This window comes from Trametes versicolor, assembly GCF_000271585.1.
Source record: "Trametes versicolor FP-101664 SS1 unplaced genomic scaffold TRAVEscaffold_7, whole genome shotgun sequence".
NCBI classification, from domain to species: domain Eukaryota; kingdom Fungi; phylum Basidiomycota; class Agaricomycetes; order Polyporales; family Polyporaceae; genus Trametes; species Trametes versicolor.
The window spans coordinates 1,358,175-1,381,588 of record NW_007360327.1 but is presented as its reverse complement, the minus strand read 5'-3'; the positions used below and the strand labels follow the sequence as shown (position 1 = coordinate 1,381,588).

At 58.3% G+C, this 23,414-nt stretch overlaps 7 protein-coding genes across 7 annotated transcripts; 1 reads left to right on the top strand and 6 right to left on the bottom strand.

The window, feature by feature from the left end:
* Positions 1 to 1,162: 1,162 nt before the first annotated feature.
* TRAVEDRAFT_29627 (uncharacterized protein) lies at positions 1,163 to 2,969 on the bottom strand. The gene is made up of 8 exons (XM_008040950.1): positions 2,868 to 2,969; positions 2,575 to 2,813; positions 2,496 to 2,524; positions 2,424 to 2,434; positions 2,141 to 2,373; positions 1,961 to 2,080; positions 1,508 to 1,900; positions 1,163 to 1,451 (listed from the first exon to the last, which is right to left on the bottom strand). Exons 1-8 carry the CDS (start codon positions 2,959 to 2,961, stop codon positions 1,317 to 1,319), a joined length of 1,254 nt encoding a protein of 417 aa, XP_008039141.1. The 5' UTR covers positions 2,962 to 2,969; the 3' UTR covers positions 1,163 to 1,316.
* A 289-nt stretch (positions 2,970 to 3,258) lies between these two features.
* TRAVEDRAFT_150105 (Cullin-domain-containing protein) lies at positions 3,259 to 8,331 on the bottom strand. Its single transcript, XM_008041532.1, has 19 exons — positions 8,305 to 8,331; positions 8,214 to 8,248; positions 8,146 to 8,160; positions 7,744 to 8,094; positions 7,353 to 7,691; positions 6,788 to 7,303; positions 6,647 to 6,736; positions 6,313 to 6,594; positions 5,964 to 6,257; positions 5,644 to 5,904; positions 5,378 to 5,515; positions 5,269 to 5,316; positions 4,975 to 5,208; positions 4,802 to 4,921; positions 4,662 to 4,743; positions 3,958 to 4,613; positions 3,840 to 3,907; positions 3,401 to 3,452; positions 3,259 to 3,340 (listed from the first exon to the last, which is right to left on the bottom strand). Exons 1-13 carry the CDS (start codon positions 8,312 to 8,314, stop codon positions 5,203 to 5,205), a joined length of 2,385 nt encoding a protein of 794 aa, XP_008039723.1. The 5' UTR covers positions 8,315 to 8,331; the 3' UTR covers positions 3,259 to 3,340; positions 3,401 to 3,452; positions 3,840 to 3,907; positions 3,958 to 4,613; positions 4,662 to 4,743; positions 4,802 to 4,921; positions 4,975 to 5,202.
* A 293-nt stretch (positions 8,332 to 8,624) lies between these two features.
* On the bottom strand, positions 8,625 to 12,769 carry TRAVEDRAFT_169469 (ARM repeat-containing protein). The gene is made up of 12 exons (XM_008041531.1): positions 12,359 to 12,769; positions 12,194 to 12,297; positions 11,384 to 12,144; positions 11,183 to 11,323; positions 10,966 to 11,130; positions 10,739 to 10,913; positions 10,426 to 10,681; positions 9,812 to 10,370; positions 9,607 to 9,759; positions 9,374 to 9,557; positions 9,063 to 9,319; positions 8,625 to 9,005 (listed from the first exon to the last, which is right to left on the bottom strand). The coding sequence occupies exons 1-12, from the start codon at positions 12,589 to 12,591 to the stop codon at positions 8,796 to 8,798; spliced, it is 3,198 nt and encodes a 1,065-aa protein (XP_008039722.1). The 5' UTR covers positions 12,592 to 12,769; the 3' UTR covers positions 8,625 to 8,795.
* A 199-nt stretch (positions 12,770 to 12,968) lies between these two features.
* TRAVEDRAFT_29624 (uncharacterized protein) lies at positions 12,969 to 14,777 on the bottom strand. Its single transcript, XM_008040949.1, has 4 exons — positions 14,680 to 14,777; positions 14,155 to 14,612; positions 13,823 to 14,102; positions 12,969 to 13,769 (listed from the first exon to the last, which is right to left on the bottom strand). The coding sequence occupies exons 1-4, from the start codon at positions 14,758 to 14,760 to the stop codon at positions 13,083 to 13,085; spliced, it is 1,506 nt and encodes a 501-aa protein (XP_008039140.1). The 5' UTR covers positions 14,761 to 14,777; the 3' UTR covers positions 12,969 to 13,082.
* Positions 14,778 to 15,585: 808 nt separating this feature from the next.
* Positions 15,586 to 18,246, top strand: TRAVEDRAFT_150098 (uncharacterized protein). The gene is made up of 3 exons (XM_008041530.1): positions 15,586 to 16,592; positions 16,643 to 17,010; positions 17,069 to 18,246. The coding sequence occupies exons 1-3, from the start codon at positions 15,624 to 15,626 to the stop codon at positions 18,087 to 18,089; spliced, it is 2,358 nt and encodes a 785-aa protein (XP_008039721.1). The 5' UTR covers positions 15,586 to 15,623; the 3' UTR covers positions 18,090 to 18,246.
* Positions 18,247 to 18,366: 120 nt separating this feature from the next.
* On the bottom strand, positions 18,367 to 19,735 carry TRAVEDRAFT_72633 (uncharacterized protein). Its single transcript, XM_008041529.1, has 3 exons — positions 19,003 to 19,735; positions 18,749 to 18,929; positions 18,367 to 18,688 (listed from the first exon to the last, which is right to left on the bottom strand). Exons 1-3 carry the CDS (start codon positions 19,723 to 19,725, stop codon positions 18,543 to 18,545), a joined length of 1,050 nt encoding a protein of 349 aa, XP_008039720.1. The 5' UTR covers positions 19,726 to 19,735; the 3' UTR covers positions 18,367 to 18,542.
* Positions 19,736 to 21,747: 2,012 nt separating this feature from the next.
* Positions 21,748 to 22,956, bottom strand: TRAVEDRAFT_48608 (uncharacterized protein; the record flags this gene model as incomplete). Its single annotated transcript, XM_008041121.1, has 1 exon — positions 21,748 to 22,956. One exon carries the CDS (start codon positions 22,954 to 22,956, stop codon positions 21,748 to 21,750), a length of 1,209 nt encoding a protein of 402 aa, XP_008039312.1.
* Positions 22,957 to 23,414: the final 458 nt, after the last annotated feature.

Here is a 23,414-nt window from a genome sequence, read left to right as displayed (position 1 = left end):
GACGTGCGCTGACAGGACCCACAGTCAACGTTATTCCCGAGGATGCACGTACTCGGTGCGGTCCCGCATATTGGGCCGCGGGTGCAATGGCGGCGCCGAATACGCCATGGAATAAATCGGCGGCGCTGCAAGGCGGGGGATACAGACATTTCGGCACTGAATTTTGCCCGCTAGGACCCTTCAGCTTCAGGGCGGAAGAAAGTCGGTGGACGTCGTGACATTCTGTCCGATACGAGCCCGTCGGCGCAACAGCCATTCTACCGCCGTGTCAGCCCTTTCCTTGCTCCGGTCGCCAATACTGGCCTCGGCGATGCGGCAATTACCCGGCTACTAAACCCAAGGTGTATCCCGCTACAGCAGTAGCATCCACCGGAACCGAGCAACACCGCCTCGAGCTACCATCCTTCACCGATCGATCGCCGTGAAGACATGTCCTGTGTTGACAGGTCTAGTCAGCCTCGGGCTCTTGCTCGGCTCACTCTAGTCTGAGGTTGGCTTCGATTTCTCTGTTGCTGAAGAAATGTTAGCATCCGTGGTGCTAGGCGTAGCTGAGGGGCGAGAAGTAGTCTCGTATGAAGAAGAGGGGGGGGGGGTTAGGGGTATTTGAAGAAAATCGAGCCCCGGGCGGGAATTGTTTATACTTTCCAACCATGTCCGCCGCCGAGTGCTGACCGTTGCAAGGTTTACCGAAGCATTGCAAACAACAACGTGCAAGGCGGCCACCGTTTGTCCCTCCGACGGCTATCAAGTACTCGATGAGGCTTCTTCATCGCCGCCCTCCCTGGAGTCTGCTACGACTGCGATGGCCAAACCTCAAACCCTGGACCATCTCGCCTTGGCCCACCGTTTTCGCTTCATTGCGATGACGATCAAAAGCCGCCGACTGAGAAGACCGAGCGGGACAGTCCACCTCTCTCTTTTGGAGTTCACGCCTCGGGAAGATCTTCCACGCTTACCGCTGTGGCGCATTTTATGTGCTTCAAAGCGCACATAATTATGTGCGTAGTCATCGGTGTGCGAGTGAGGGTGAAGCCGAGTCTCGCTACTGCCACAAGCTCACGATGTGGCTCGAGCTGCTGTCACTGCCACCCAAGTTGTCGATATCGATGCACCAGAGAAGTCCCGCGAAATCGCACCGGCCACACAGCTCCGAACGGCGCATAAACCAATCAAGGTGGTCCAGAGAGCAACAACTTGAAGCACGAAGTACATGCGCTAAAGTCTGCTAAGGCTTCGGCTGTTCCGGCTCCTGCTGCACTGTCTGTGTTTGTCCCTCACTCGTCGCAGTCTCCGACGCCGCGTGTGCCGGAGAGCCCTCAAGCAGGCGCTCCTGGAGCTCGTACGCAGACAACCACGCCGGCTTGCGCTCCTCGCTGTCCTTCTCCGCCGCGGCAATCTGCGTCTTCACCCACTCGATCTCGCTGTCCTGCACGGCAGGCTCGCCCGCCTGTTGTCCCTGCCTCCCGGTCAGCGGGGGTCCGTTAGACAAAAGGAAAACACGACGCACCTCGCGTCTGCGCTCATACACCTGCAGCATCGATCTGAGCAGAAACAGGTCTGCACTCGCTGCGAGCCACCGCAGGTTCGTGTGGCGCTCCTCCGGCTCGAATGGGCGGATGCGCGTGTCCGTCCAGTCGATCGCCGCCGCGCCCCGCGCCGGGGGGAAGAAGCGCTCCCTGTACCGCCGGAGCGGCTTGCCCGCGACGAGCGCGCGGTCCGCGTACTCCTCGACGAGCGTGCGGTGCGCGAGCGTGACGTTGTGCGCGGTGAGGCTGCGGACGTTCGTGAAGTTGTGCACGAGGTCCTTGTAGCGGCCGCCGACGAGCAATTCTGGGGGGTCGATGCCCCACATGCCCAGCATCTCCTTGAGGACGGGGACGGTCTCGCCCGCGATGCGGCCCTGTGGTAGGTAGTGAGCGGACAGAGACAGAGAGGGGGATGGCGGGGGCGGGGGACGCACGTTGGGGACGCCGGCTTCCAAATAGGCGGTGATGGTCATCTCTTGTCGCTGGCCCTTGATTGGGGTCATGACTTTATACTGCGCGAGGTAGACGGGGATGAGGACGGGGTACGCCGCCATCTGTGGGTCCGCAATGTTATCGCGTACACCGAGATCGAAGCGTTTTGGCGTGACACTTACCATGGTCTCTTTGACAGAAGACGGCTCGAAGCGGAGTACGTCCGCAACTGTTGCATCAGCGGTCGACAGCGTACGCATCGCTTCGGATAAATGGAAAGGGGTGTGTGCGAACGGCGGGCACAAGACCTGGTCCTCCCCGTTCTTGCGTAGGTCGTCCGACCATGGCACCGTGTTGGCCTCGAGCAGCTCAGGCGTCATGAAACTCAAGCTCGACAGAGGTCGATATGTGAAGCCTGCGGGACAAGTTCTAGCACCTGACATACAAGAAATAAAGGTCACTAACCGGGTAGTTCTCTGCATGGGGGCATTTACATGAGACGACGGATGACACGCGCAAAGTGGGGGTGAGACGTACGTTTGGGCAAATTGAATTTGAGCAGTGTCCTGCGCGGTTGGTGTCACCACGGCCAAGGGAACGAGATGCGAAGACGTACCTTCGTGAAGTGATCATCCGTGTCCTGCTTCTTGGCCCATATCGTGCCCTCGAGTTCCGCGTCGACCACCCACGTCGGAATGTATGCTGGCTGGACGCGGACGGGCCGCAACGCATCTAAGTCAAGGCTGGGGAACACGTAGCGGAGCAATGTATTAAGCGGTCTATCTCCTGTGGTCAACGCAGCCCCACAGTTGAGCCATGCGACCGCCTTTTCCTTGGACGCGACGAAGGGGAATACTGAGGGCGCCAGAACGTCAGGACAGGACGGGTCGATCATGTTGAACGACCTACCTCTAACTTTGTTTGAGTACGACCTTCCTGCGACGCGTCTACTAAGTGCGCTTGTTTTGAGGACGTGGTTTCCGCGTTGCCGGCATGAGAGCATGACGGATCCAGGGAGAGAGATGTGGAGAATGCGACGGACGAGTTCAAGCTGTACGAAGCGCAGAGGCGCCCAATATTGTCCCGAACGGCAGCTTCCACGTGTGCTCCGATCGACTGGGTTTTGAGATCCCATCCCGATCCCGGAGCTAGGCGGCCCGGCACGTGGACCAGGCTACGTGTCAGATGCATCGGGCGCAGAATGAGTGCTGCGCGTGCGCGCGTTACCGCAACTTGCAACGCTACAGCCACCTTCCACCTTCTCGCTCTCCCGTTTCTCTCGCTCTGTTTTGTCGACATGGGCTCGCCGACGCTGCTGCTGCTCGTGGTTCTCCTCGCGGCGCTGCTGGTACATGCTGCCGATCTCTACAAAGTCCTAGACCGTTAGTTCAAGGCGCGCAGCCCCCCGGCCCAGCATATCTTTGACTGACTATCCTGCACAGTCCACAAGTCTGCCTCTGAGCAGGACATCCGGAAGGCATATAAGCGGCTAAGGTGTGTTTCTTTTCCAGAAGTTTCCTGCGGCGGAGAGATCTGTCTTGGAGAATACGTTCCGGCTCATGTTCCGCGTTCTGGTGGTTTGGTCGAGTGACAGAGGCGGCCAGTGTGGTACTCTCATCGGTGTACATGTCCAATCTAACAACATGATTGTGGCCGACATCACGCTGTATAGTTTGGCTTAAAGGAGCACCTCAAGTGCACTCCAGCGAGCACTTGGACACTTACCCAGGGTTCCTCGACTTGTATGGTCTGGCCTATAATATCCTTGTCGCACTCTGTCACCCGGGACGCAGAACATGCTCCGGAACACATGCTGCAGCCTCCAGGACGTTCTCCGCCTTCCCTCGGCACATTTCCATCTGTATTCACCCGCTGCTACAGCCGCAAATACCATCCAGACAAGAACAAGGAGGAAGGCGCGGAGGAGAAGTTCGTCGAGATCGCTCATGGCGAGTACCCGCCTTCGTTTCCTTTGCTGTGCGCACTCACGTTCCCTCAGCCTATGAGGTCCTCTCCGACTCCACCAAGCGCCAAATTTACGACCGCCATGGTGAGGACGGCCTGCGCGCACACGAGGGCGGCCAGGGCCACCACGCGAACCCCTTCGACATGTTCCAGAACTTCTTCGGCGGGCACCAGGCCCAACAGCAAGTCCGGCGCGGGCCCACGTCGCTAAGCGAGTTTGAGGTCTCGCTCGCGGACATCTACTCGGGCGCGAGCATCGACTTCATGGTCAAGAAGCGCATCCTGTGCGACCACTGTCGCGGCACGGGCGCCGCGTCCTCGGACGACATCCACACGTGCAGCGCGTGCGGGGGCCAGGGCGTGCGGATTGTGCGGCAGCAAATCATGCCTGGGATGTTTACGCAGAGCCAGGTGCAGTGCCAGGAGTGCGGCGGGCGCGGGAAGGTCATTGGGCGCAAGTGCCCGCACTGCGACGGGCACAAGGTCATGGACCACACGCAGCATTATACACTGGAGGTCCCGAAGGGCGCGCCGGAGGGACACGAGGTTGTGTTCGAGGGCGAGGCGGACGAGAGCCCGGACTGGGAGGCGGGGGACGTTGTGCTCAGGATCCGCAGCAGGAAGGAGCGCGGTGGCTGGCGCAGGAAGGAGAGCGGGCTGTACTGGAAGGAGACGATCAGTGTCGAGGAGGTGCGTGCGCGTGCTTGTGCATACGAACTTGGGCTAATCGTATCCCAGGCTTTGTTGGGCTTCGAGCGGAATCTCACGCATTTAGACGAGCACATCGTCGAACTGAAGCGGACCGGCGTAACACAACCTGGTGAGCCTAAATCTAAGAACCCTTTACCTGCGTTCTCGTCGCTCACATCCATAACCAGGCTACGTGCAAACAATCAAGGGCGAAGGCATGCCCTTATACCAGAGTCCCGAATACGGTGACCTATATGTCGAGTATGATGTTGTGCTCCCCTCGGAGATATCCCCAGAAACCAAGAAACGTACGTGTAGCCGCCATGTGCAGCCCTACTCGGAAACTGACTGTCCGTACCAGGCCTGCTTCTTGCCTTTCACCCCGACAGCGAAGAGGGCGCGCACGCCAAGGACGAGCTATAGAGTTACAGGGCTGTAGAGTAATGCATGTACCCCAGGGGACCTAACACACTGGAGCCTAATCTTATTTGTTTCGAACGCTTCTTGCACATGCACGCGGGAGAGGATCTGGCAGGCGCACAAGGGAGAGCAGGAGAAATACACTGGTAATACAGTCGCGGTAATACAGTCATGCCTGCGGCCTGAGTGTCAGCGGGCTCTCCCATGATGGGCGAGTGAGAAACTGAGGACGTACCAGGTAGTTGTAAGACTTGCGGTCCTCGCAGCGCTCCAGATACTCGCGCTGTTGCGCAAGAAGTGCCGTTAGCAGTGTAGCAAGATACATCTACAGAGGTTGTGCGTACCTCGATGAGACCCTCTATGCGTTTCTTGATCGCCATCGGGTTCGGCTGGAAGCGACTCGCGAGCTGTCGTGTTACCTCGTTCACCAGGTCGTTGTGCGTCATATGCTTCCGGTCCTTCATGATGCGCACAATGCACGCCTACAGATACATCCACGCAGTGAGCACAATAACAGCGTAGGGCCGTGGAAAGCGAAAATAGGACCGTGAAAAGCGAAAATAGGACCCTGGAAAGCGAAAACAGCGAGCACGGAAGAACGGAGACGCACCTCGGTCTGGTGCCGGCGCTCCTCGTCAATGCGGTCCTTCGTCTCCTTGCGCTCCTCCGTGTTTTCCACGCGCGACGCGACGGTGCTGATCTTGATCTTCTGTAGCGGCGCGGAGAAGTCCGCGTTGAATGAGAACGAGTCGCCGGTGCCCACTTCGCGCCCTGGCGGGTGCTTCTTCAGGATCTTGTATTTCGCGCACGCGAGCGACTGCAGCTGCCGCTTGAGCTCGACGTCTGGGATCGCCGTTGATGACTTAATTTCCTAAGTGAGACAGCGGGCGTCAGCAGCGCGTATAGACCGACATGAGCGGCGTGATGCACCTCGTATGTCAAGAACTGGTCGTCCAGGATATCCTCGAACAGCAGGAGAATGACAAGAGCGAACGTCGCCACGTTCAGGTCGTGCTTTCTTGACTTGAACTTCACCCGAACGTCGGCGTTCCCGAGTCCGGGCTGCCAAGTAAGGCGGCGACCAGAATGCCGCGCAAGGTAGAACCGCTCGAACGACCGTGAAGCGTCGATAAGCTGCGCGGGGAACGTGCACGACGCCGCGGAGTGCGACATGGGCCAGAACGTCGACGTCATAACGGTGACAGAGAGATCGATATCTTGTTCCTGCAAGTCGGAAGGTGAGAAAATGGGCGGTAGACGTAGACGACGGTGCACATACAATGCCACTCTTCGCGAGGTGATCGCGGTAGGCTTGCATGGTGTCTGCGGAGATCTTCATGTCGTGGAACATGCCCTCGAGCTTCTGCGTGAACTGGTACCCGCATTCCACCTTGAGCTTTGCGAGCATTCCCCGCTCCGCGTCGTCGGAGACGGAGCGGCCGAGGAGTAAACGTTTCGCCAGATGGCTTTTGTAGTACCGCTCGAAGACGTCCTTGTCTGTGACAAACCGAAAGACGGTGATCGTCTTGTCCAGCACAATGTCGACTTCTGTGTCCGATTTCTGCTTCCAGCGTCAGAGGAGCTGAATATACTATGTCAGATGAACGACGCACCCCCTTGAGCCCTTTCTTCAGGTTCTCGTCAATGAACAGTGAGATATACTCAGGTGACTTCTCGTTGAGGTTGATGAAGGTCTCGAAAGCCTGGCCGAAAGGGTTACCAGACGAGCTTTTTCAAGTCAGAATGTGCAGTACCTCGTTCAGCCCACTCTCGAGATCACGATCGCTCTGGAACGCCTTGCTCCACATCGTGTCGAACTTGTCTTTGAGGTCTAGCACATCCTGTACCCACTTCAGCGCGAGCGCCAGTGTTTGCGAAGCGGGATTAGGCGGGCGAGCTTTCGCCTTGCCCTTAGCCTTTGCAGATGGTTCAGCAGCAGCCTCTTCCTCCTGCGACTCCGCACCATCACCGCTAGGTCCCGTGCTAGCATCGTTGATCTCTTTGCCTCGGCGGATGACAGTTTCCCTCAAGGACTTCCGCAGACAAGGAAGACCAGCAGTGACTCGAGTGAATAGCCGATACAGACGCGCCAAATCGTCCAGCCGATCCGAGTCAATCATGGCATCCAGACCAGAGTTAGGCATGTTGACCACAGTCCACAGATGGGGCGAAACTAGGTTCTTCTCCAGTATTCGCTGCAGGGGAAGGGTCGTCAATGTAGATAGGATGTGATGTGTCCGGGATTCTTCCTCCTGGAAGCGTGCCTCCGCCTGCCAAATATCAGTGGACGTGCACAAGATTGCGAGGCATGAGACCTACTCTTCGAAGGTACTCGGGTGCGTCGCAAGTCTCCAGTAGTCTCTCGCCTTCATTCTTGTAGAAGTTCTCGCTCTCTTTAAGCACAGCCGGCTCGACGTCTCTGCGGTAAAGTGAGGTGACATCACGACTGTTGGAGTCCGTGAGCTGGAGGAACACATCGACACAACCCTTCACGGATGAACGGTTGATCGTGTACCCGTCGCGTTCGATCTGTATGAGAGTAAGGATGGCGGATATGACATGGTCCTCGATTGGAGGCCGTATGATGTGCTTGATGAACAGAATGAGGCCTTGGTCCCATATCTCCGGTACATGCGCGGTCTTCGTGTATACGCGATCCTGCGGCGCCGTTTGTACGCGTGTGGCGGGCCACAGCAGGGGGCGCACTCACCATATACTTCAGAACATCCCGCAGCTTTGACAGACTCGATGTGTGGTCGTCCCAGACCTTCTTCAGCGACTTGAGCAGCATCTCGCCCTCCTGGCTCCTCTGCACAGGGTCATTCGTCACACCAGTGGGGAAAGCAGGGATGATGTACTCCTTGGCGAGCTTGTCCAGGTTCTCCGCTACGAGCTGCGACGCGCCTTTGTACAGCCGGTCGCCATTCTTGTATAGCACCATGTTGTACGCATACCGGTGGTTCTCCTCGAACGACAGGTTCGCGGCGTTGTGGTTCTGGATCTCGACGATGTTTCGCGCGAGCTTCGTCCATGTCTCGTCCATGGAGATGTCGGGACCATGCTACGGTGCGGTTAGACAACGCGGGGCGCACGTTCGAGAGCAGGATCATACCTTCTTCACGGGTTTCTGTTACAGACGGTCAGACACGATCACCCCAACGGCATTGCGGATCGCCTCACAATTCGAGCCTTGCCCCCTCGCATTCGCGGCGGCACTTCAGACGAACGCATTGGCAAACGTTCCGCACAACAACAATGATGGTCAACATACCCGCAGCCATGGTGATTGCGTATGAAGAATATCTGGGGTCACCGCAAGTGAGGTGACTGTATGCGGCGCGAGAAGAGTAGTGGTGGCGGCGAAGGGCTGCGGCAGGAAGTCATGCAGCGCAAGCGCGCGCGGCGCGTCCGTGACCTCAGCGGGCTTAGACGCGCGTTTTGAAGGTGCCAATCAATGTGGCAGAGGATGGAAACATCTTTGACAGAACAAACTTCTCTTCATCCGCGGCTTCTTTGTATCTAGCGACTACTAGCACTAGCGATTACAGTAGTTGGGAGGGCCTCTTCATGGGTACAGATGGGGGTGTGGTCAATACAGCGGTGTTACTGATGCAGCGGCAGGCGGCGGGTGTGGAACAGCGAACGAATGCAACGACGGCGAAAGATGGGCGAGTGTAGATGGAAGGCTAATGTACTACTAGACAGCAAATGGGCGGGGCGTAACGTGAGGGTGGTCGTGGCAATAATGTACGGCGTGCGGGTTCATGGTCCAGCGCGCGACGCGCGCACGAAGTCTGTGAAGTATTTGCGGAACGCCTTCGGGTCGAGCTCGCGCATCTTGGTTGCGAACTCTGCGGCGGTCGCGGGCGGCCAGTTCTGAGAGGGGAGGAAAACGGAGACGAGGAAGTCGAAGGCCTCTTGCCCTCTAATCTTCGAGACCGTCTGCAGGAAGTTGGCGATCTCTTGCAGGACCTACAAAAGGTATGATCAGTCACCCAGGATGTTGCCACGACGACACAGAGTGCTTACAACGACGATCTGACCATCCTTGATGTTGAACTGGGGTAGCGACAGGACAGCAAAGGCCGTCGGGATCACGCGTTCGTAGATGAACCGCTCAAACCCAGGGAACACTTGCTGCCCACCGGGCACCTTCGGCGGTTCCGCCCACGCCTGGACGCAACGGCCGAAGAACGAGAACGCCGACTTCTCGCTAGCGGGGTCTGACGGGTCTTCTGCGAGCTGGAGCATGCTCTCCAGGAGATTCTCCAGCTGTCCCTTGTTTCCTGACATGCTATGTCAGAATCGTACCGCAGATGTTAGAGAGGTAAGGGGCTTACTATCCGAAACGAAGACAGTATGGAGCTTCGAGGAGATGATGCTGGTCAGGAGGCCAAGGTACGCCCGCTTGGTGTCGTTGTGCATGGTCTGATCATCGGTACCGTTCACGGGCTGAGCCAGGATGCCGTTGATGTGGGCGCTGAGAGGTCCGATAAGCTGGTCCAGGACGTCCAGCATGTCTTCCTGCAAGACAGTCAGTAATTGCATCCAAGGTGGCTGTTTATCACGCTACCTGAAGCTTGTGGATGGACAAGCCGATGAAGTTCATGAAGTCAATCAGCTCTGTTGGCTCGAAATGCGCGAGGAGATTGGCCATGAGCGTCGGAATGAGCTGCGCGACTGTTGACCCGGTGGTGGCCAGGATACGCGCAAAGGCGAAGCGTGTCTGGTATATATCATTTAGTCGGAAAGTGTAAGCATGGACCAAGGGGACATACCGCGTCCCGAACGACCCTGAAGACGTTCATCGCCTCTAGACAAACGAGGATAGCCTGGCCAACCTCCCGGAACACATCGAGGGGCGGCGCGACGTAGTTCTCGGGCACGGGGGTCGGGTACTCCGGGAAGCCCTTCGCGACATTGCCTAGCGCCATGATGATGTGGTGGACCTTCAGGATCGGCAGCACGTCGTCCGCGCCCTTGACGGCCTGCAAGCTGGCGGAAAGCTCGTCCAGCAGTGGCCGGACGACAGAGAGCAAGAGCGCCGCAGCCTGGTCGGGCGTCTTGTGCAGGAGCGAGACGAGCGTGCCTGAGGCTTCGAACAGGTACAGTTGCGAGTCGAAGAGCGAAGGTGCCGCGACGGCCTCCTGCAGCATGTCCTGCGACTCGGGGTTCTCGAGCTCGGGCAGCTCGACCTGGATCACGAGGAGATCACGGATGCTTTCGAGCAGTGAAACGGCGACTTCTGGCGAGATCTCGTTCCGGTCTTCTCGAATGAAGCGGTAGAAGAGGTAGTAAACTCGCGAACGGGTGCTCGATTCTGGGCTGTGCACCCCGCTACACCCGAAACTTCAGCATCGATACACACACGGTCGGAAAAAGTGCGACCCACCGAACGTCAAGCATCGCCTGTAGTGTCGGCATGATACACTCTTTCCGGACCTTGAAGAAGTCGCCATAGCGCGCGACGGTCTCAAAGAACTGCATCGCTACCGTTTTGTGCGGGTATGCAGAGATGCCAGACTGGATGAGCGCATACAGCATCTCGCCATGGCTGGTCAACGGGTATTCTGAGTAGTCAGTCTCTTTTCGCTTGTCCCTTTGCACCGCGGGAGCCTGGCAAAACGCGGCTCGGCCCTTTCCACCAGCTGGAGTGTACATGAGACCATTGTTGCGCGTAGCTATTTAAAACCGATGGTACTCACATTTGTTGATTTCCCCGAAGATATATACGAGGTAGACGGCGAGCTCTGCGTCGTTCCACTTGAGCGAGACGCCATTTTGGTACGCGGTCAGGGTGTTGAGCGCCAATGTCCTCACAGACTCCGTCACCAACTCGGGGTCGATCATGAGCGTGGAGTCCATGAATGTGCGGAGTTCCTGCAGCACCTTGATAAGCAACAGCGCTGACGAGGTTCTGTAATATACCAACTTTGCGCAAGTCCTCAAACGCAGCTTTGTCGTCCTCATCCATATCTTCTGGATCTGACTCCTCGTCCCACTTGAGCTTCTCGAGAATGACGGTGAGCAATGAAGAGAGGAAAGAGCGTTTTGAAGGATCTAGGGGATCTGAGGATGATTTTCGTTGTCGTTTGTACTATACTGCGCGTCAGTGGTTTCTTGGTGTCCTATGATCGACGGCGACTCACGCTAAGGAGGATGGTCTGAAGTAATGGGAAGACCGTAGAGCACGTGTCGTCATACTCGTCCGCCATGAAGCGGAGCATGACCGGGAGGATCTGGCTCAGCAGCAGCTGTCCCTCGGTGCGCAAGCTCTCGTCCGGGCACTCCTACATGCACAAAACGGTCAAGTCCACCATCCCGACGACATCAACGCGGGGCGCACTCACGTCCGTCAACTTGCAGAGCTCCAGACCGAGGATGTTGAGCAGCTTACCGAGAGCCTCGCGGTAAGACTCCTCGCCCTCGTCCGTGTCAGACCCGCGCCCTGTCTGTTCTGAGCGTGTTTTCTCCTCTAGCGCCGCGAGGACCTGTCCCAAGGACAGCACCTTGATCAGCTGCAACTTGTCCCCGGGCTCTTTCAGACCCTTCCCGACGATGCGCGTGAGTGCAAGTGCAGTAGCAAGGCGGATAGGCAGGGAAGCATCAGAGAGCAGGGTGAAGAGCAGGGGGACTGTGTCTCGCGTGACCGTGAGGTTGATGTCGATCCACGAAACATACGACGCATATGTTCTGATGCCCCAGTCGACCACTTCTACGGCGGAGTCCAGCTCTCGTTCTGAAGACGGGGAGGGCCCGTCTTTGCGTAGTTGCGCCATGCGGTCTACGCCGTCCGCTACGATCGTGAGGACCGCTTCGTTGATGCGCGCGGCGTCGCGTTCGCGGACAGCATCCCGGACGCGGGTGTCGCGTGCATGGCGTTCGGCGGTGAATTGTCGTGCGGCCTTGATGATCTGGTCTGCGACCTCTCCGGAGATTTCTAGGACGAGATGGAAGAAGAGGAGGGAGACATGCGGGTTGTAGGTCGTCTGGGAGGTAGACTCCGGTGGATGGATGAGGGCGAAGAAGTCGGTGAAGAACGTTGGCCATTTGTCGATGTATGTGCAGAGGAAGAAGAGTGTGAGGGTATGCGCGAACTTATTACGCAGGACTGTGAAATGGTCAGACGGTCGGGATCCGCAGGCTGCACGGGTACTCACACGAGGCGGAGGCTTCAGCAGTACCATAGAGGTATTCCGTCTGGATGTAGTTCAGGATGGATTGTTGTAGTGTTTGGAACATCTCGTCATCTAGTGGCTCGAAACTATACCAGACGTTCCGACCTTCAATGCCTTCCCCGCCACTGTGCTCGCATGCGCACTCACCGGTTGTCGAAAAACTCGTCCAGCACGCGAAGCGCGAAGAAGCGGACCTGTGGTGGATGTTTCCTGGCGCCATTCGGACCAGACTCGACGAACACCACAAGCGCAAGCCTCCAGGCAGAGCTGTTTTGTTGGATGGCAGAGAGGTACTCGAGGGCCTGGTGGTGCAGCGAGCTCTGTGCGGGATCGGACGCAATCAGGATCGCCTGGACGAATTGGTTTAGGTCCTGCTCCATGCTGAGAGGAGATGTCGGCAGAGACCACGAGGAGGGAAGAGGGAGAGATATTGTGTCCGAGTCGATCTCCGTCTGTGGCTTTCTACGCCGCGACTGCTACGCCACGGCCGTCGATTATCTTAATCTTTCACGGCCACGTGCTGTGGAATCGACCAATGCTCAGATCTGTCGCGCCGATGTGCCGCGCTTTGTGTTGGCTAATGGTGGCTCTGGGGTCGTATGTTGTGCAGCAAGGTGTGGTTGGAAGCAATGATCGCGTATGTTGTGTAGCGTTTTGTCCGAGTCAATCAACGTCATTGAGTCAAGAACACCGGTACGCGCACGTGAGACGCGTATCATCTCAACGCGTCTCGTTATGCGAGCTTAGTTCGGAGACAAACGCGCACTGTCATAGAACCCAATAGTGTGTAGCGATATATACTAGTGTCTATGCCAAAACATATGAAACTAACCGGTCAGAACTATAGTGCCCGACTTTTTAATAAATGAGATCATACAAAGTCTAGGATATAAACGTCGCCATCATACATCCCCAGGCAGAGCCTCCCCGTAACCTCGTCGAAAGCCAAGGAGTGACACATATTCGGCGTAAACGGTAGCTCGGGGTCCGGCGGGAGGAGCATCCCCACCTTCGCCGTACCGGTGTGGGGGTCGTAGGCTAGCTTCATCACCCGATTCAGCTGCGTCTCCCAGTTGTGTTCCAGCCACACTCCCCGGATGCCCAGAGCACCCACCTGCGCGAGCTGCGCCGACGACTCGTCGCCAATGGGAAAGTCTTTCGACGACATGCCGGCGAGGGAGACGGTTTCCGATACGACGTCGAACGAGAACCGGAGAAGCTGGGCGCTGTGCGGATGGACTGAGTGGTAGAACATCACCGCAGCGAGGCTGGGGGTGGACGTCGCGGGAGAGACTTGGGCAATATGGTGGCCAGGCACCGCCATGGGTGTGGGTCCGGTGAATTCGGAGATCATGGGCCCCAGGTCTGTGTACGCGTAGTCATCTTCGGGATCGTCGGCGGGATCGGTGGCTGCTGGAGGGCTCGCACGAGGGCTGCCATTTGTAGGCGTCGAGAACGGGTTAGGGATCCGGTACACCCGCACGGCGAAATCGTCGTTCACCTCCCCAACCAAAAAGAGATAGTCGCCCCATACACGGATCCACAAGAAGGAGAATGACTATTCAAACACCGTAAGTAACCGATACGGATTCGAGGATCGTCGAAGCTGACCTGAGCGAACCGAGGATCAACCCATTTAGTAGCACCCGTTTCGGGATTGACGAAGAGAATCTGCAGCGACCCGGCTCCCCCTCCGGTGTCCAAAGCGAATATGGTGACGATCAATAACCGGTCGTGTGCTGCAATTTCGTGGATGATGGGGCGGAGATGCGGTGCGCGAGGGTGCGGTACAATCTGCAGCTGTTTTGACTTCACGGGAGGGTATGCGGGGTATATGCCGTACTGCATGTTTTGCTTGTCTTGTAGGGAGATGGAATGCACTTCGATAACTCTGTGGTCGGAATGTGAGTACACAGGCGTAGACAATAATCCGACCGACTCACTCTCGTGAATCACACACTCCGACAACTAGCGTCGCGAAGTCGCCCTCGCTGCTCTGAACGAGGGTACAACTGCGGTAAATCCCGGAGATCTCAGTCGACCACACCCTATGCGAATTCGACAGATCTTCGAGATTCCAGAGGCTCATGCGCGTGTACCACGACTCGCGCTTGAGTGTCCGCTGCGCGGTCCAGAGCCACCTTCCTCCCGGGAGGAACTGCATCTGGTCGACATATTGGCCCTTGTCCTCGATGAGTGCGCGCACCCTGCGGATACGCGTCCGAGGGCTTCGCCAGTTCGCATCCAAGCGGAACGCCCGGATCGCGAGCCGCTGCAGCTCGTCCCCGGGGAGCACCGAGGGGGAGGTGTTGAACGGCAGGTCGAGGGGCAGCGGAAACGAGGCGGCCAAACGATGCCAGATATAATCGTTGCCACCGAATGCATGTAGGGCGCGACACGTCTGCGATGATCATCCCCGCGCGGTGTCAGTAGACCATCGGACGAAGCGGAGTGGCAACGGTAGGTACCTTGCGCAACGCTAGGATATCGGGGACACCGAGGTAGAGGAGAACATCGAGGAGGATGTCTTCAGGAAGGTTCGTGAGCATACTGTCGCATGAGGGACGTGGTGGACGGGGGGAAAGGAGACATCGACTGACTCGGGATGGTCGGACTCAAGAACGGAAGGCATGCCGCCAGGCGCTGCATGTGCTCGCCGCTGAGAGTGGCGAGCCTGCTTTAGATTATCAGATAAGATTAGATTGCCACGCCTACCTTGATGGGAACGACAGGCGCCACCAAATTACCGTTCGGGCCCGATCACTCATATGTCCTTCGCTCACTCCTCCACCGCACGTACGACGCGCAGCCTTGGTATCTACACGTCTTAACGTGGAAGTATGCTATAGGTACACGACGCGCTCGACGTCGAAGAGTCAGTCGACCATCACTTCTCGACCGCAATCGCCCAACGCGCAGCGGGAAAACGTCCTGCGGATAGGCACTGGCCAATCGTACTTTCGGATTCTTCGGAAAGTCCGGCTCCCCGCTAGTGCGTGTCGTGTCCACCACGCATATCATTGCTTATGTGCACGTGTTATACCGGAATACTACACATCAGCGCACGTATCACATACATGGTCAGCGGCCATGAGGCAGTCTGCAGATATCGTCGTGTGCTGCCATAACCCTCGGAGCTTTGACCTGGTGGACTTGCACAACAAGTATGCGCAAACATACAGGTAGACACCATAAACCGAGCCGACATTCCGTGTTCTATACACTGTACACAACTGCGGGATCGAGGGATATAGCTTAGTTCAAACGTTTGATAAGATAACTCGGTACGCCTGTTTCGGGCAAACAGTCGTCAACTGCTCGGCATATAAGCCTCCTTTGCCGCCATCCCCTATTCTTCCCAACCACCCCTCACTCTCACTCTTACTGAGGGCCGTGCACAGTCTCAACCACCATGGATCCGAACGATCTCAACAGTCTTTCCGAGGTCGAGAGCCTCTCCGACTCAGACTGGCTCGACATCAGCAGCAGAGCCTCCGAGAACGACTCGGACGCAAGTGATCGGGAGGATCTCGAGTCTGACTATCGCCCACCATCTCGTCGCTCGGTCGCCAGTACTGGAAGCTCACACGAGGGCGAGGTTCACGGATGGGAAGGCATCGTCGAAGACAGTGCAGACGAGGCGCTCCCCGCTCCAGTGGCGGTCCCCGCCGGTACGCTCACCGACCCCCGCCTCGCTCACCTGTCTCTGTCCTTCAGGGCGGCAGCGCTCTCGGAGTCGGCTGTGGCAAGGCACCTCGCCCTGGTCGACCCTGAAGAAGAGCAGCGCGTGAAGGATGCGCTCGACCAGAGCATGGTCAGCACGCTCAGCAGCTCGCGCTCGAACTCCCTGAACGGCTCCGCCGTGCACACCTCGGTCGTCCACTCTCGCGACATGCGCCTCTCCTTCCCCGATCCACTCACAAGCCCTCGAGCCGAGTCGCTCAGCCCCTCATACGAGGATATTTCCATCCCGACCGACACTGACCTGAGTCCCTCCGATGGGGATACGCAGCCTCCTACCCAACCCCAGGAGGCCGTCGCAGCCCCGGTCTCCACACCACCCGCAGCTGATCCGGGCGCTACCCCTACGCCCGAGGTCGCGCGGGCCGGCGGCGACCACGCACGCGCGCGCACGAACATCCATTCAAGCCGCATTATCGACTTCTACATTGTGCTTTATGGCGCATCCTCGGAGAACAAGCACCGCGTCGTTCACAGACTGCTTGAGAAGCTGATGACTGCGACCGGCTGCGGATTCTCCGCGCTCCCGCAGATAGACGTGCCGCGCAACATCCGCACGCTCGTGAATGGCGGGCGCACGACGCACTACATTATCTCTGTTATCGACCGCACGGACGCTGTTCTGCATGGGAAGGAAGAGGTAGGTCCCTTCCCGATTCGTTTGTTGAATCTCACTTCATCCATGTATAGCCGGCTTCTTTCGCCTCCCATGCAGAGAAACCGTCGCTCGCGGTCGTATTCCTCCCGTCGGCCGTCACAGCGGTGCCTGAACATACACTCTACCTGCCGGTTCTAACCCAGGACACGACTGAAGATGACGACGACCTGTTCGAGTCAAGCGATCGTCTGCTCGACGCCGAGCAAGATTGGCAACTCCTAGGTATCCCCAAGAACAAGACCGTCTCTGCGTTCATCTCCGCCGGCAAGTCGACAGTTGTGGAGGAAGACGACCTCGAGCGTGCCTCACCCGCACGAGTGGCACGTGCGTTCAGACCCCTGCTCCCATGGACGCAAGTGTGGTCGTCCCAGAACCTGACGTCGCGTCATGCGCTCACTATGTACGTACATCCATATTTCTCCATCTCCTTTTGGGCAGCGCAACTGACTCGCAACCAGCTTCGCGATACTCTCGATAGTGCTCGGGTATCTGATCAACGGGTCCTTCTCGTCCGCCTCAGTTGCGCGACCTGCCAAGCCAGGTGTAACAATTCTCCCCATTCGTGCACAGTCCCTGCCCTCCCCCGTCGTGTTGAACATGTCGGCGGCCGTGCCCGGTCCGACGTCCACCGGAATGGCCCTGGTCTCGTCCTCTCTTAAGGACTTTGCGCTTGCGGTCCTGAGTCCTTTCCCCGTGGCATCCACCTCTTCAGTGGCTGCAAAGGCTCTTCCCTCTCCCACCGCCGCTGCTGTGCCGGATCCAGCACCGGAAGCCGGCGCCCCGTCCGAGTGCGAGTGTGGCTGCGGCCTGATCACCTGGCCCGCGAAGAACAAGCCGTCCACAGACGTCGCGCTCCGCCCCACTCCGCCCTCCCCGTCCCTGGCCGGGCAGGCATTCACCAAGGGCGGTCTGTCCCTCGTCACCCCAGGCGCCTCTGTGAAGGGCAAAGGCAAGGCGCGCGCGTCCGAGGACGACTCTCTCTACGCGCTCAGCACCCGTATCGCCGGCGCGCTCACCGAGTACATCGACACGTGCATCAACTTCGGCGGCGCCGCGCGCAACGACGTGCAGGAGGTCGTCGACGCCCTCGAGGAGCTCAGCCAGGCGATCGGACGCCAGACCGAGGAGGCGCTGGAGCAGACGCAGGTGATGGTGGAGGAGGTGCGCCAGACGCTCCGCAACCGCCACGAGCGCGCGCGCGAGCGGGCGAAGGAGATCCGCGCGGCGGGCGAGCGGTGGTTCTCGTCAGTGTCCGAGGTCAGCGCGCGTGTTCGGGACCGCGTCAGTCTGGCGAAGGAGAACGCGCGGGGCCTCAGGGAGGCGGTGGTGACTAGACACAACCGCCGGGAGGAGGCGCGCTGGGTGCGCAAGGAGCGCCGTGAGGGCCGTCAGGAGAGGCGCGAAGCACGTAGAGCGTCTCGGTGGGAGCGTCGCGCTGACAGGTGGGGACGTTCCGCGCAGCCTGTCGAGGCGGCCTGAGGCGGTACACTGACAAGGACATATGGATTCCTCATTTCTCGTTTCATCGGTTTCTTTCTGTGTATGTTGCGTTTTGGATGTATGATATATCGAAGCAAGATGTATGTATGTAACTATATGTTGGTAGCAAGCACATCAATGAAGACTCCCTGTTATTATCGTCGCTGTACGACTTCAAACTTCAGTGATAACTATCGCTCGGGTACCTCCTGGCGGTTCACGCCTTTCGCGGAGACTCGCTGCCACCTCTGAGCGTAAGTACAGAGTTATGTGAATGGTTTCGAAGAGGGCCAATCGTTTGGATAACAGCCGTAACAGCCAGAACGATACAAAACGCATAAATTACGATCCTACAACCGTCGCGCCGGCCGTGTACAAGCCCGACTCCGAGTCGGTAGCTCCACAGAATACATCCACCCAGATAAGAGAAACGCAGACTCATCCAAGGATATCCTAGTAAAGCGGCTGAGGCCAGTCGGGCAGACTGCTTAGCGCGGCGTTGATCGCCTCGCGCACCCTCCGCTTCGACGCGATGTCGCCCGACTGGCGGTATCCCCCAAACACCTCTTGCATCTGGAACGAGCTCGCCGCAACCGTGTCTGCGAGAACGCGTCAGTGCTCTGCCTGGAGCACGGGAGTAGAGTGAGCCGGACGCTTACCGATGTGCAGCCCCGCCTCCTTCGCCATGTTCTCGAGCTGCGCGTACTGCTGCGCGGGCCCGCCGTACATCCCGCCGCCCCCTCCGAATAGCCCCGCTCCACCCATCGCGCGCAGACGCGCCTCGAGCTCCGTCTTGCGCGCCTCCCACGCGGCCTTCAGGTCGTCGAACGAGTTCTGCGCCTGCCGGAAGCGGGGTTTGGGTGTGAGCCTCCCGCGAAGGCGCGCCGATCAGGCGAAACGGGATGCTTCGTACCTGTTTCCATGTGTACGGGTCCCACACCTCGAGCTCCGACTTGTGCGACTGCACGAACTCGCGCGGGTGCTGCCGCTGCTGAGGCTGGCCTGCTCCCGGGTACTGCCCGCCCCCGCCCAGTGGTGTGCCCGCCTGCCCGCCTTGGTTTTGCGAATACGGGTCGAACTCGGCCATATATTGTTGCTGCTGCGGCTGCTGACTTGGATATCCCTGTTGGTATCCCTGGCTGTACTGCGGCGATGCGGGGTACCCAGAATATTGCGGTTGCTGCTGCTGCTGTGGCGCGGCGCCGTATGCGCCGTTCACATGCCCGACGAGCTGCTGGCCAAACGAGCTCGCTGGCTGGAACTGGCCCGAGGACATCTGCGGCTGCACAGGCGGGGGCGACATCATCTGGCCGTACGGCTGCTGTTGCTGCGGCTGAGCGAAGCCCGAGCCTCCTTGTTGGCCCCATCCTGTGGCCTGTGGCTGCGCCTGGTAGCCCCCGCCGTACCCGGTGGGCGAGGTCGCGCCCTGGGGAAAGTACCCAGACTGATTTGTGTTTATGGCGGAGGTCTGGGGTCGGTTGAGCCAGGATGTGTACTGATTTGAGGAGCCGCCGGATAGATCATCGGAGCCTGAGATGTCGGGGAAGCGGGCTCGGGCGTTGGAGGAGTGGTCGATGAAGGGGTTGTTGGAGAGCTCGGGGGGCGGCGAGCTGTACGAGGGTCGTGAGGAGTACATCGTCGACGATGAGCGGAAGAAGAGATGGGCGTGCGATGGGAGAGCGCAAGGACGAATGCAGCGATCGGGCCACTCCGCCACTTTGCTGCGCTCAGGGCCCGGAGGCAGTGACGACACCGCACACGTGACACGCGCCTCATCTCGTAAGTACGCGTCGCGACGCGTCTTGCTGCGCACCAGCCCCGAGCGTAGACACCCTCGGTCCGAGGGTTGCTACGGCATGTCGCTCCAGGTCAGTGGTTCACGCGTTAATTTTCACTCCTGGAGGAGATGAGGGAAATGATTTTTATACGAAGACGATACATGAGTGATATATGGATACAAATCGAGGCTAGATGAGACAGAAGGGACTGTGGGGCCGGTGGGCGGAATGGGGCGAGGATGGACGTGGTGGGTGCCATCGCGGGGGTGATGACGAGTATGGAGAAGTTTCGAGAACGCTGGTAGTGTCGGTCCGAGGATCCAGATGGTACTGGGTCTACCGAGCGAAGAGTCCAAGAGTAGGAGAGACGGCGACAGGCAGCGGAGGGTGTAGAGCTCCGAGGTTGACAAAGGGGAGGTAGAGGCCGGGGAGAGCAGGATTCGGAAGGGATGCACCAGAACCAGGGGAAGGGGAGGTTCGGGGTGCCAGGTCCAGAGGGAACTTTGTCCCGGACGGGGAGGGGAACTTCGCGGACAAGCATCGCGTCTTGCCACGCATTTGATTTCTCTTGTGTTCATTTGAACGTTGTGTCGCTATCAATACGTTGCTTGTGAGTGCTGGTGACCGTGTGCCAGCACGGTGTGTTGGAGGGATGGAGCACCAGGCTCGGGGAGGCGATGGAGGAGAGGGGAGGAGAGGAGGGGCTTGACGATTGCAGAAAGAGGTCGCCAGCCTGAAAGAGGAAATGTCGGCTTGAAGATTGGTGGGGTGTGTGGGCTCGAGTGTTGTGATCGAGAAAACGAGCGGTGGGGGTGTGAGGCCGTAGAGAGAAAAGAGTGACTGTGTAATGAGTGTGTGTTTGCAGATGATAAGCGGAAGCCAGAGGGATGACGAAGCTAGAGGAAGGATGAAGCTAGAGGTTGGAGGGTTAAGAGGAGGAAGATAGAGGAGGAAGTTAAAGGCAGGAGGGGTACGAGGACGAAGACACAGAGCAAGGGGAGTGCTGGGGAGAGTGGGCGGGAATGAGCAGCCTTATATACTGCTCTCGAGGCTGCTCGACGTGATCGGACAGAACTCTGTTTTGTTTAAACCGACTCACGTGCAGAGTGACCGCGTCGTTGGTCGCTGTATGTTCAACTTCACTTGTCTTCACAGTCCTGCCCGATATAGGCAGGCTCCTACCGCTTTCGGACATACACTTTGGTTTGGTAGCCTCGTGGCGTTTCATACAGCCTCCCCCGAGTGGATCATCCCTCCGTGTAGCTTTGCGGGAAGTGGTAGCGTTGATGCTTTGGCTGGGAGCCTGTGGCGATAACCCGTCTCAAACGTTGGGAGTCGTGCGTGATGCATCCCGGATGAGTACATGGTAGCAGCGTGTAGACCGGTTGACTCGAAAGGAACAAAACGAGTGGTACGGAGTAATGCGACAAGGTGACGGTTTTGCGCTTCAAAACGACACGTGTTATCAGCCAACCCGGCATACACCAATATTGAGAACGCACCGTATAGCTATGTATATGATCACCGGGGATTTCTCACTTTCTCACCAAGCCTTCTGCGGTTACGAGCTCTCGGGCTCGCAGTTGTCCCATTTCGCTCCACTCTATGCTCGACTCTCCGCTTGCTCGATGTCTTTCCCAGGCCCTTACACGTTCATCCTCGAAGGTGATGAATATGTACTGCAGCACGACGTTGTCGCCCTGTAGCATCCGTAGCAAATCGAGACTGAGCTCATCGTCCCGTGCCGACGCAATAGATCGCCTGCGTTCTTGCTGTCCACCAGACAGGTGTTCGTCGCAGAAATATAGGTGTACGCATAAATGCGACACGGCAGACTCGCGGAGAAGGCGTGCCAACGTTATCTGCAGACGGAAGGTCCATCAGTGCGCGCGGTACGACCGCAACGAGCACGGTCGCGTTTTGTGAAACGTAAAACTCACGACGAAGTCGTTTCCGCCGCAGTCCTTCAAGTTCCATATCTCGGCCCTGAGATGGGTCACGGATCGCGTCGACGCGACGACGCGCATGAGCGCAGGCAGCTCGGTGTTGTCCGGCATGTCCGAGAACGCAAGTGGGAGCCATATACACCGCGGGCGGACATCGGCGAGCGCGACGTTGGCCATGTGCAGGGACAGCTCAGCGATGATCAGGTCCAGGCAGGAGACATGGCAGGATAGGCCGAGACAGTAGAGAGACATGATGGAGTGGACCCGGAGATAGCGCAAGCCGTTCTTCCATGTCCCGTGCTGCAGTTCCCAAGCTTTTGCCCGGGCTCGCCAAGTATCTGCTATGTTGTGTCCGTAACAAGGATCGAGTGCCCATAGCGTGAAACCGTCGCTCATGTAGAGCATCCGTAGGCTGACGTGCTCGACGTTGGGGAAGAGATGTACGAGTGGTGCCGCCCATCCAGTCTCGTCGTTCTTGGGGGAGAAGCTGATGACTCTCAGCTCGCGCACGCTGGGCAGGGGCATTTCAAGATCGCCTAGAGCGGCCGACGAGAGCGAGAGGGTGGTGATCATCAGGCGGTGATACTGCAGAAGGGGCATGAGGTCGACGTCAGAGTCAAGTGAAGATGAGAGTTGGACGGTGCGGAGATGCGGAGAGACGACATCGGCGAGGGCATCCCGGTAGTCCGCTGTGATGCCGCACAGGATGAGAGCTTCCAACGCCGGCAGCGAAGCAGCGAAAGCCATTCGCAACTGTTGGGGAGGGAACGTCATCGAAACGTTGAGCACAGTGAGCGATATGAGATCTCGAGAGCGATGTAGGATGTCGTTGAGGGCTTGCGCCGACTCGCTAGGGGATGGAGAGCCAGTAGTTGAGCCGGGGACGATTATCAAGGTGCGCAAGAAGGGAAACATATCCCTAGGTGTGTCGTCAGGCTCGTAGCCGCGCCTACTGCCTTGATGCATGAACCTGCGGAGGGAAATGATTCTGTCTCGGTACAGCGTGATTGGGCCTTGGAGAAGTACATGGACAAGGACATCATGGAGAGATCGGCAAGTCCTCGTGAGTTGGGAGGTTTCGCTGAGCACCAAAAACGCGTTGATGTGCAAGAGAACGTCGAGGTTGAGGTCAGGCAACAGCATCGCGGTGGAGGACAGTCTTGTGCGGAGATGGTGGTCAACTCGAACGAGCCGTGGCTGCCCAGTGCCAGCTACCAGACGGTTGGACCAGATCCCAGATCGTGTCTGCCGATCGGTGACGTTGCCCGATAGACGCCCATTCCGTCGAAATAAACGAGGAAGCGCCCATAGCGGGCGCGCTGTGTCTCTTTCTTTTTTTTTTTTTTTTTTTTTTTTTGCGGTGCTCACGTGGCGCGGCCCTGAAAGGGCCTTCCACGCGATGTGCTAGACCGGGAGGTACAGGGTCCCCAGGGTCCTAGGGAAGGGTGGGGGGGAGGGTCCGTACAGGGTTCTCAGGGTCCGTCCAGGGTCCTCAGGGCCCGTCCAGGGCTCCTCAGGGCCTGCCCAGGGCTCCTCAGGCCTGCTCGGGGTTCACATAGGGCCCCCGTCTCCTGCGAGATCCTCCTCAGGGTCACGGGCGC

Bases quoted from the DNA above. Each gene is read 5' to 3' on its own strand.
- TRAVEDRAFT_29627 (XM_008040950.1), bottom strand. From the start codon at position 2,961: ATGCTCTCATGCCGGCAACGCGGAAACCACGTCCTCAAAACAAGCGCA. The intron at 2,081-2,140 runs GTAAGTGTCACG...GCGGACCCACAG, and splicing joins CTTCTGTCAAAGAGACCATG to ATGGCGGCGTACCCCGTCCT. The intron at 1,452-1,507 runs GTGCGTCGTGTT...GAGGCAGGGACA, and splicing joins TGTATGAGCGCAGACGCGAG to ACAGGCGGGCGAGCCTGCCG.
- TRAVEDRAFT_150105 (XM_008041532.1), bottom strand. The intron at 7,692-7,743 runs GTGAGTGCGCCC...ACGGCGCCGCAG, and splicing joins GGGATGTTCTGAAGTATATG to GATCGCGTATACACGAAGAC. The intron at 6,258-6,312 runs GTATGTGCACCG...TCCGACTTGCAG, and splicing joins ACCTCGCGAAGAGTGGCATT to GAACAAGATATCGATCTCTC.
- TRAVEDRAFT_169469 (XM_008041531.1), bottom strand. From the start codon at position 12,591: ATGGAGCAGGACCTAAACCAATTCGTCCAGGCGATCCTGATTGCGTCC. The intron at 10,682-10,738 runs GTGAGTACCATC...TGTACACTCCAG, and splicing joins CTTCGGGGAAATCAACAAAT to CTGGTGGAAAGGGCCGAGCC. The intron at 9,006-9,062 runs GTAAGCACTCTG...TACCTTTTGTAG, and splicing joins AGGATGGTCAGATCGTCGTT to GTCCTGCAAGAGATCGCCAA.
- TRAVEDRAFT_29624 (XM_008040949.1), bottom strand. From the start codon at position 14,760: ATGCTCACGAACCTTCCTGAAGACATCCTCCTCGATGTTCTCCTCTAC. The intron at 14,613-14,679 runs GTACCTACCGTT...TGATCATCGCAG, and splicing joins ATATCCTAGCGTTGCGCAAG to ACGTGTCGCGCCCTACATGC. The intron at 14,103-14,154 runs GTGAGTCGGTCG...TTCCGACCACAG, and splicing joins GGAGTGTGTGATTCACGAGA to AGTTATCGAAGTGCATTCCA.
- TRAVEDRAFT_150098 (XM_008041530.1), top strand. From the start codon at position 15,624: ATGGATCCGAACGATCTCAACAGTCTTTCCGAGGTCGAGAGCCTCTCC. The intron at 16,593-16,642 runs GTAGGTCCCTTC...ATCCATGTATAG, and splicing joins TTCTGCATGGGAAGGAAGAG to CCGGCTTCTTTCGCCTCCCA. The intron at 17,011-17,068 runs GTACGTACATCC...ACTCGCAACCAG, and splicing joins TCGCGTCATGCGCTCACTAT to CTTCGCGATACTCTCGATAG.
- TRAVEDRAFT_72633 (XM_008041529.1), bottom strand. From the start codon at position 19,725: ATGTACTCCTCACGACCCTCGTACAGCTCGCCGCCCCCCGAGCTCTCC. The intron at 18,930-19,002 runs GTACGAAGCATC...CGCTTCCGGCAG, and splicing joins ACCCGTACACATGGAAACAG to GCGCAGAACTCGTTCGACGA. The intron at 18,689-18,748 runs GTAAGCGTCCGG...GCGTTCTCGCAG, and splicing joins GGAGGCGGGGCTGCACATCG to ACACGGTTGCGGCGAGCTCG.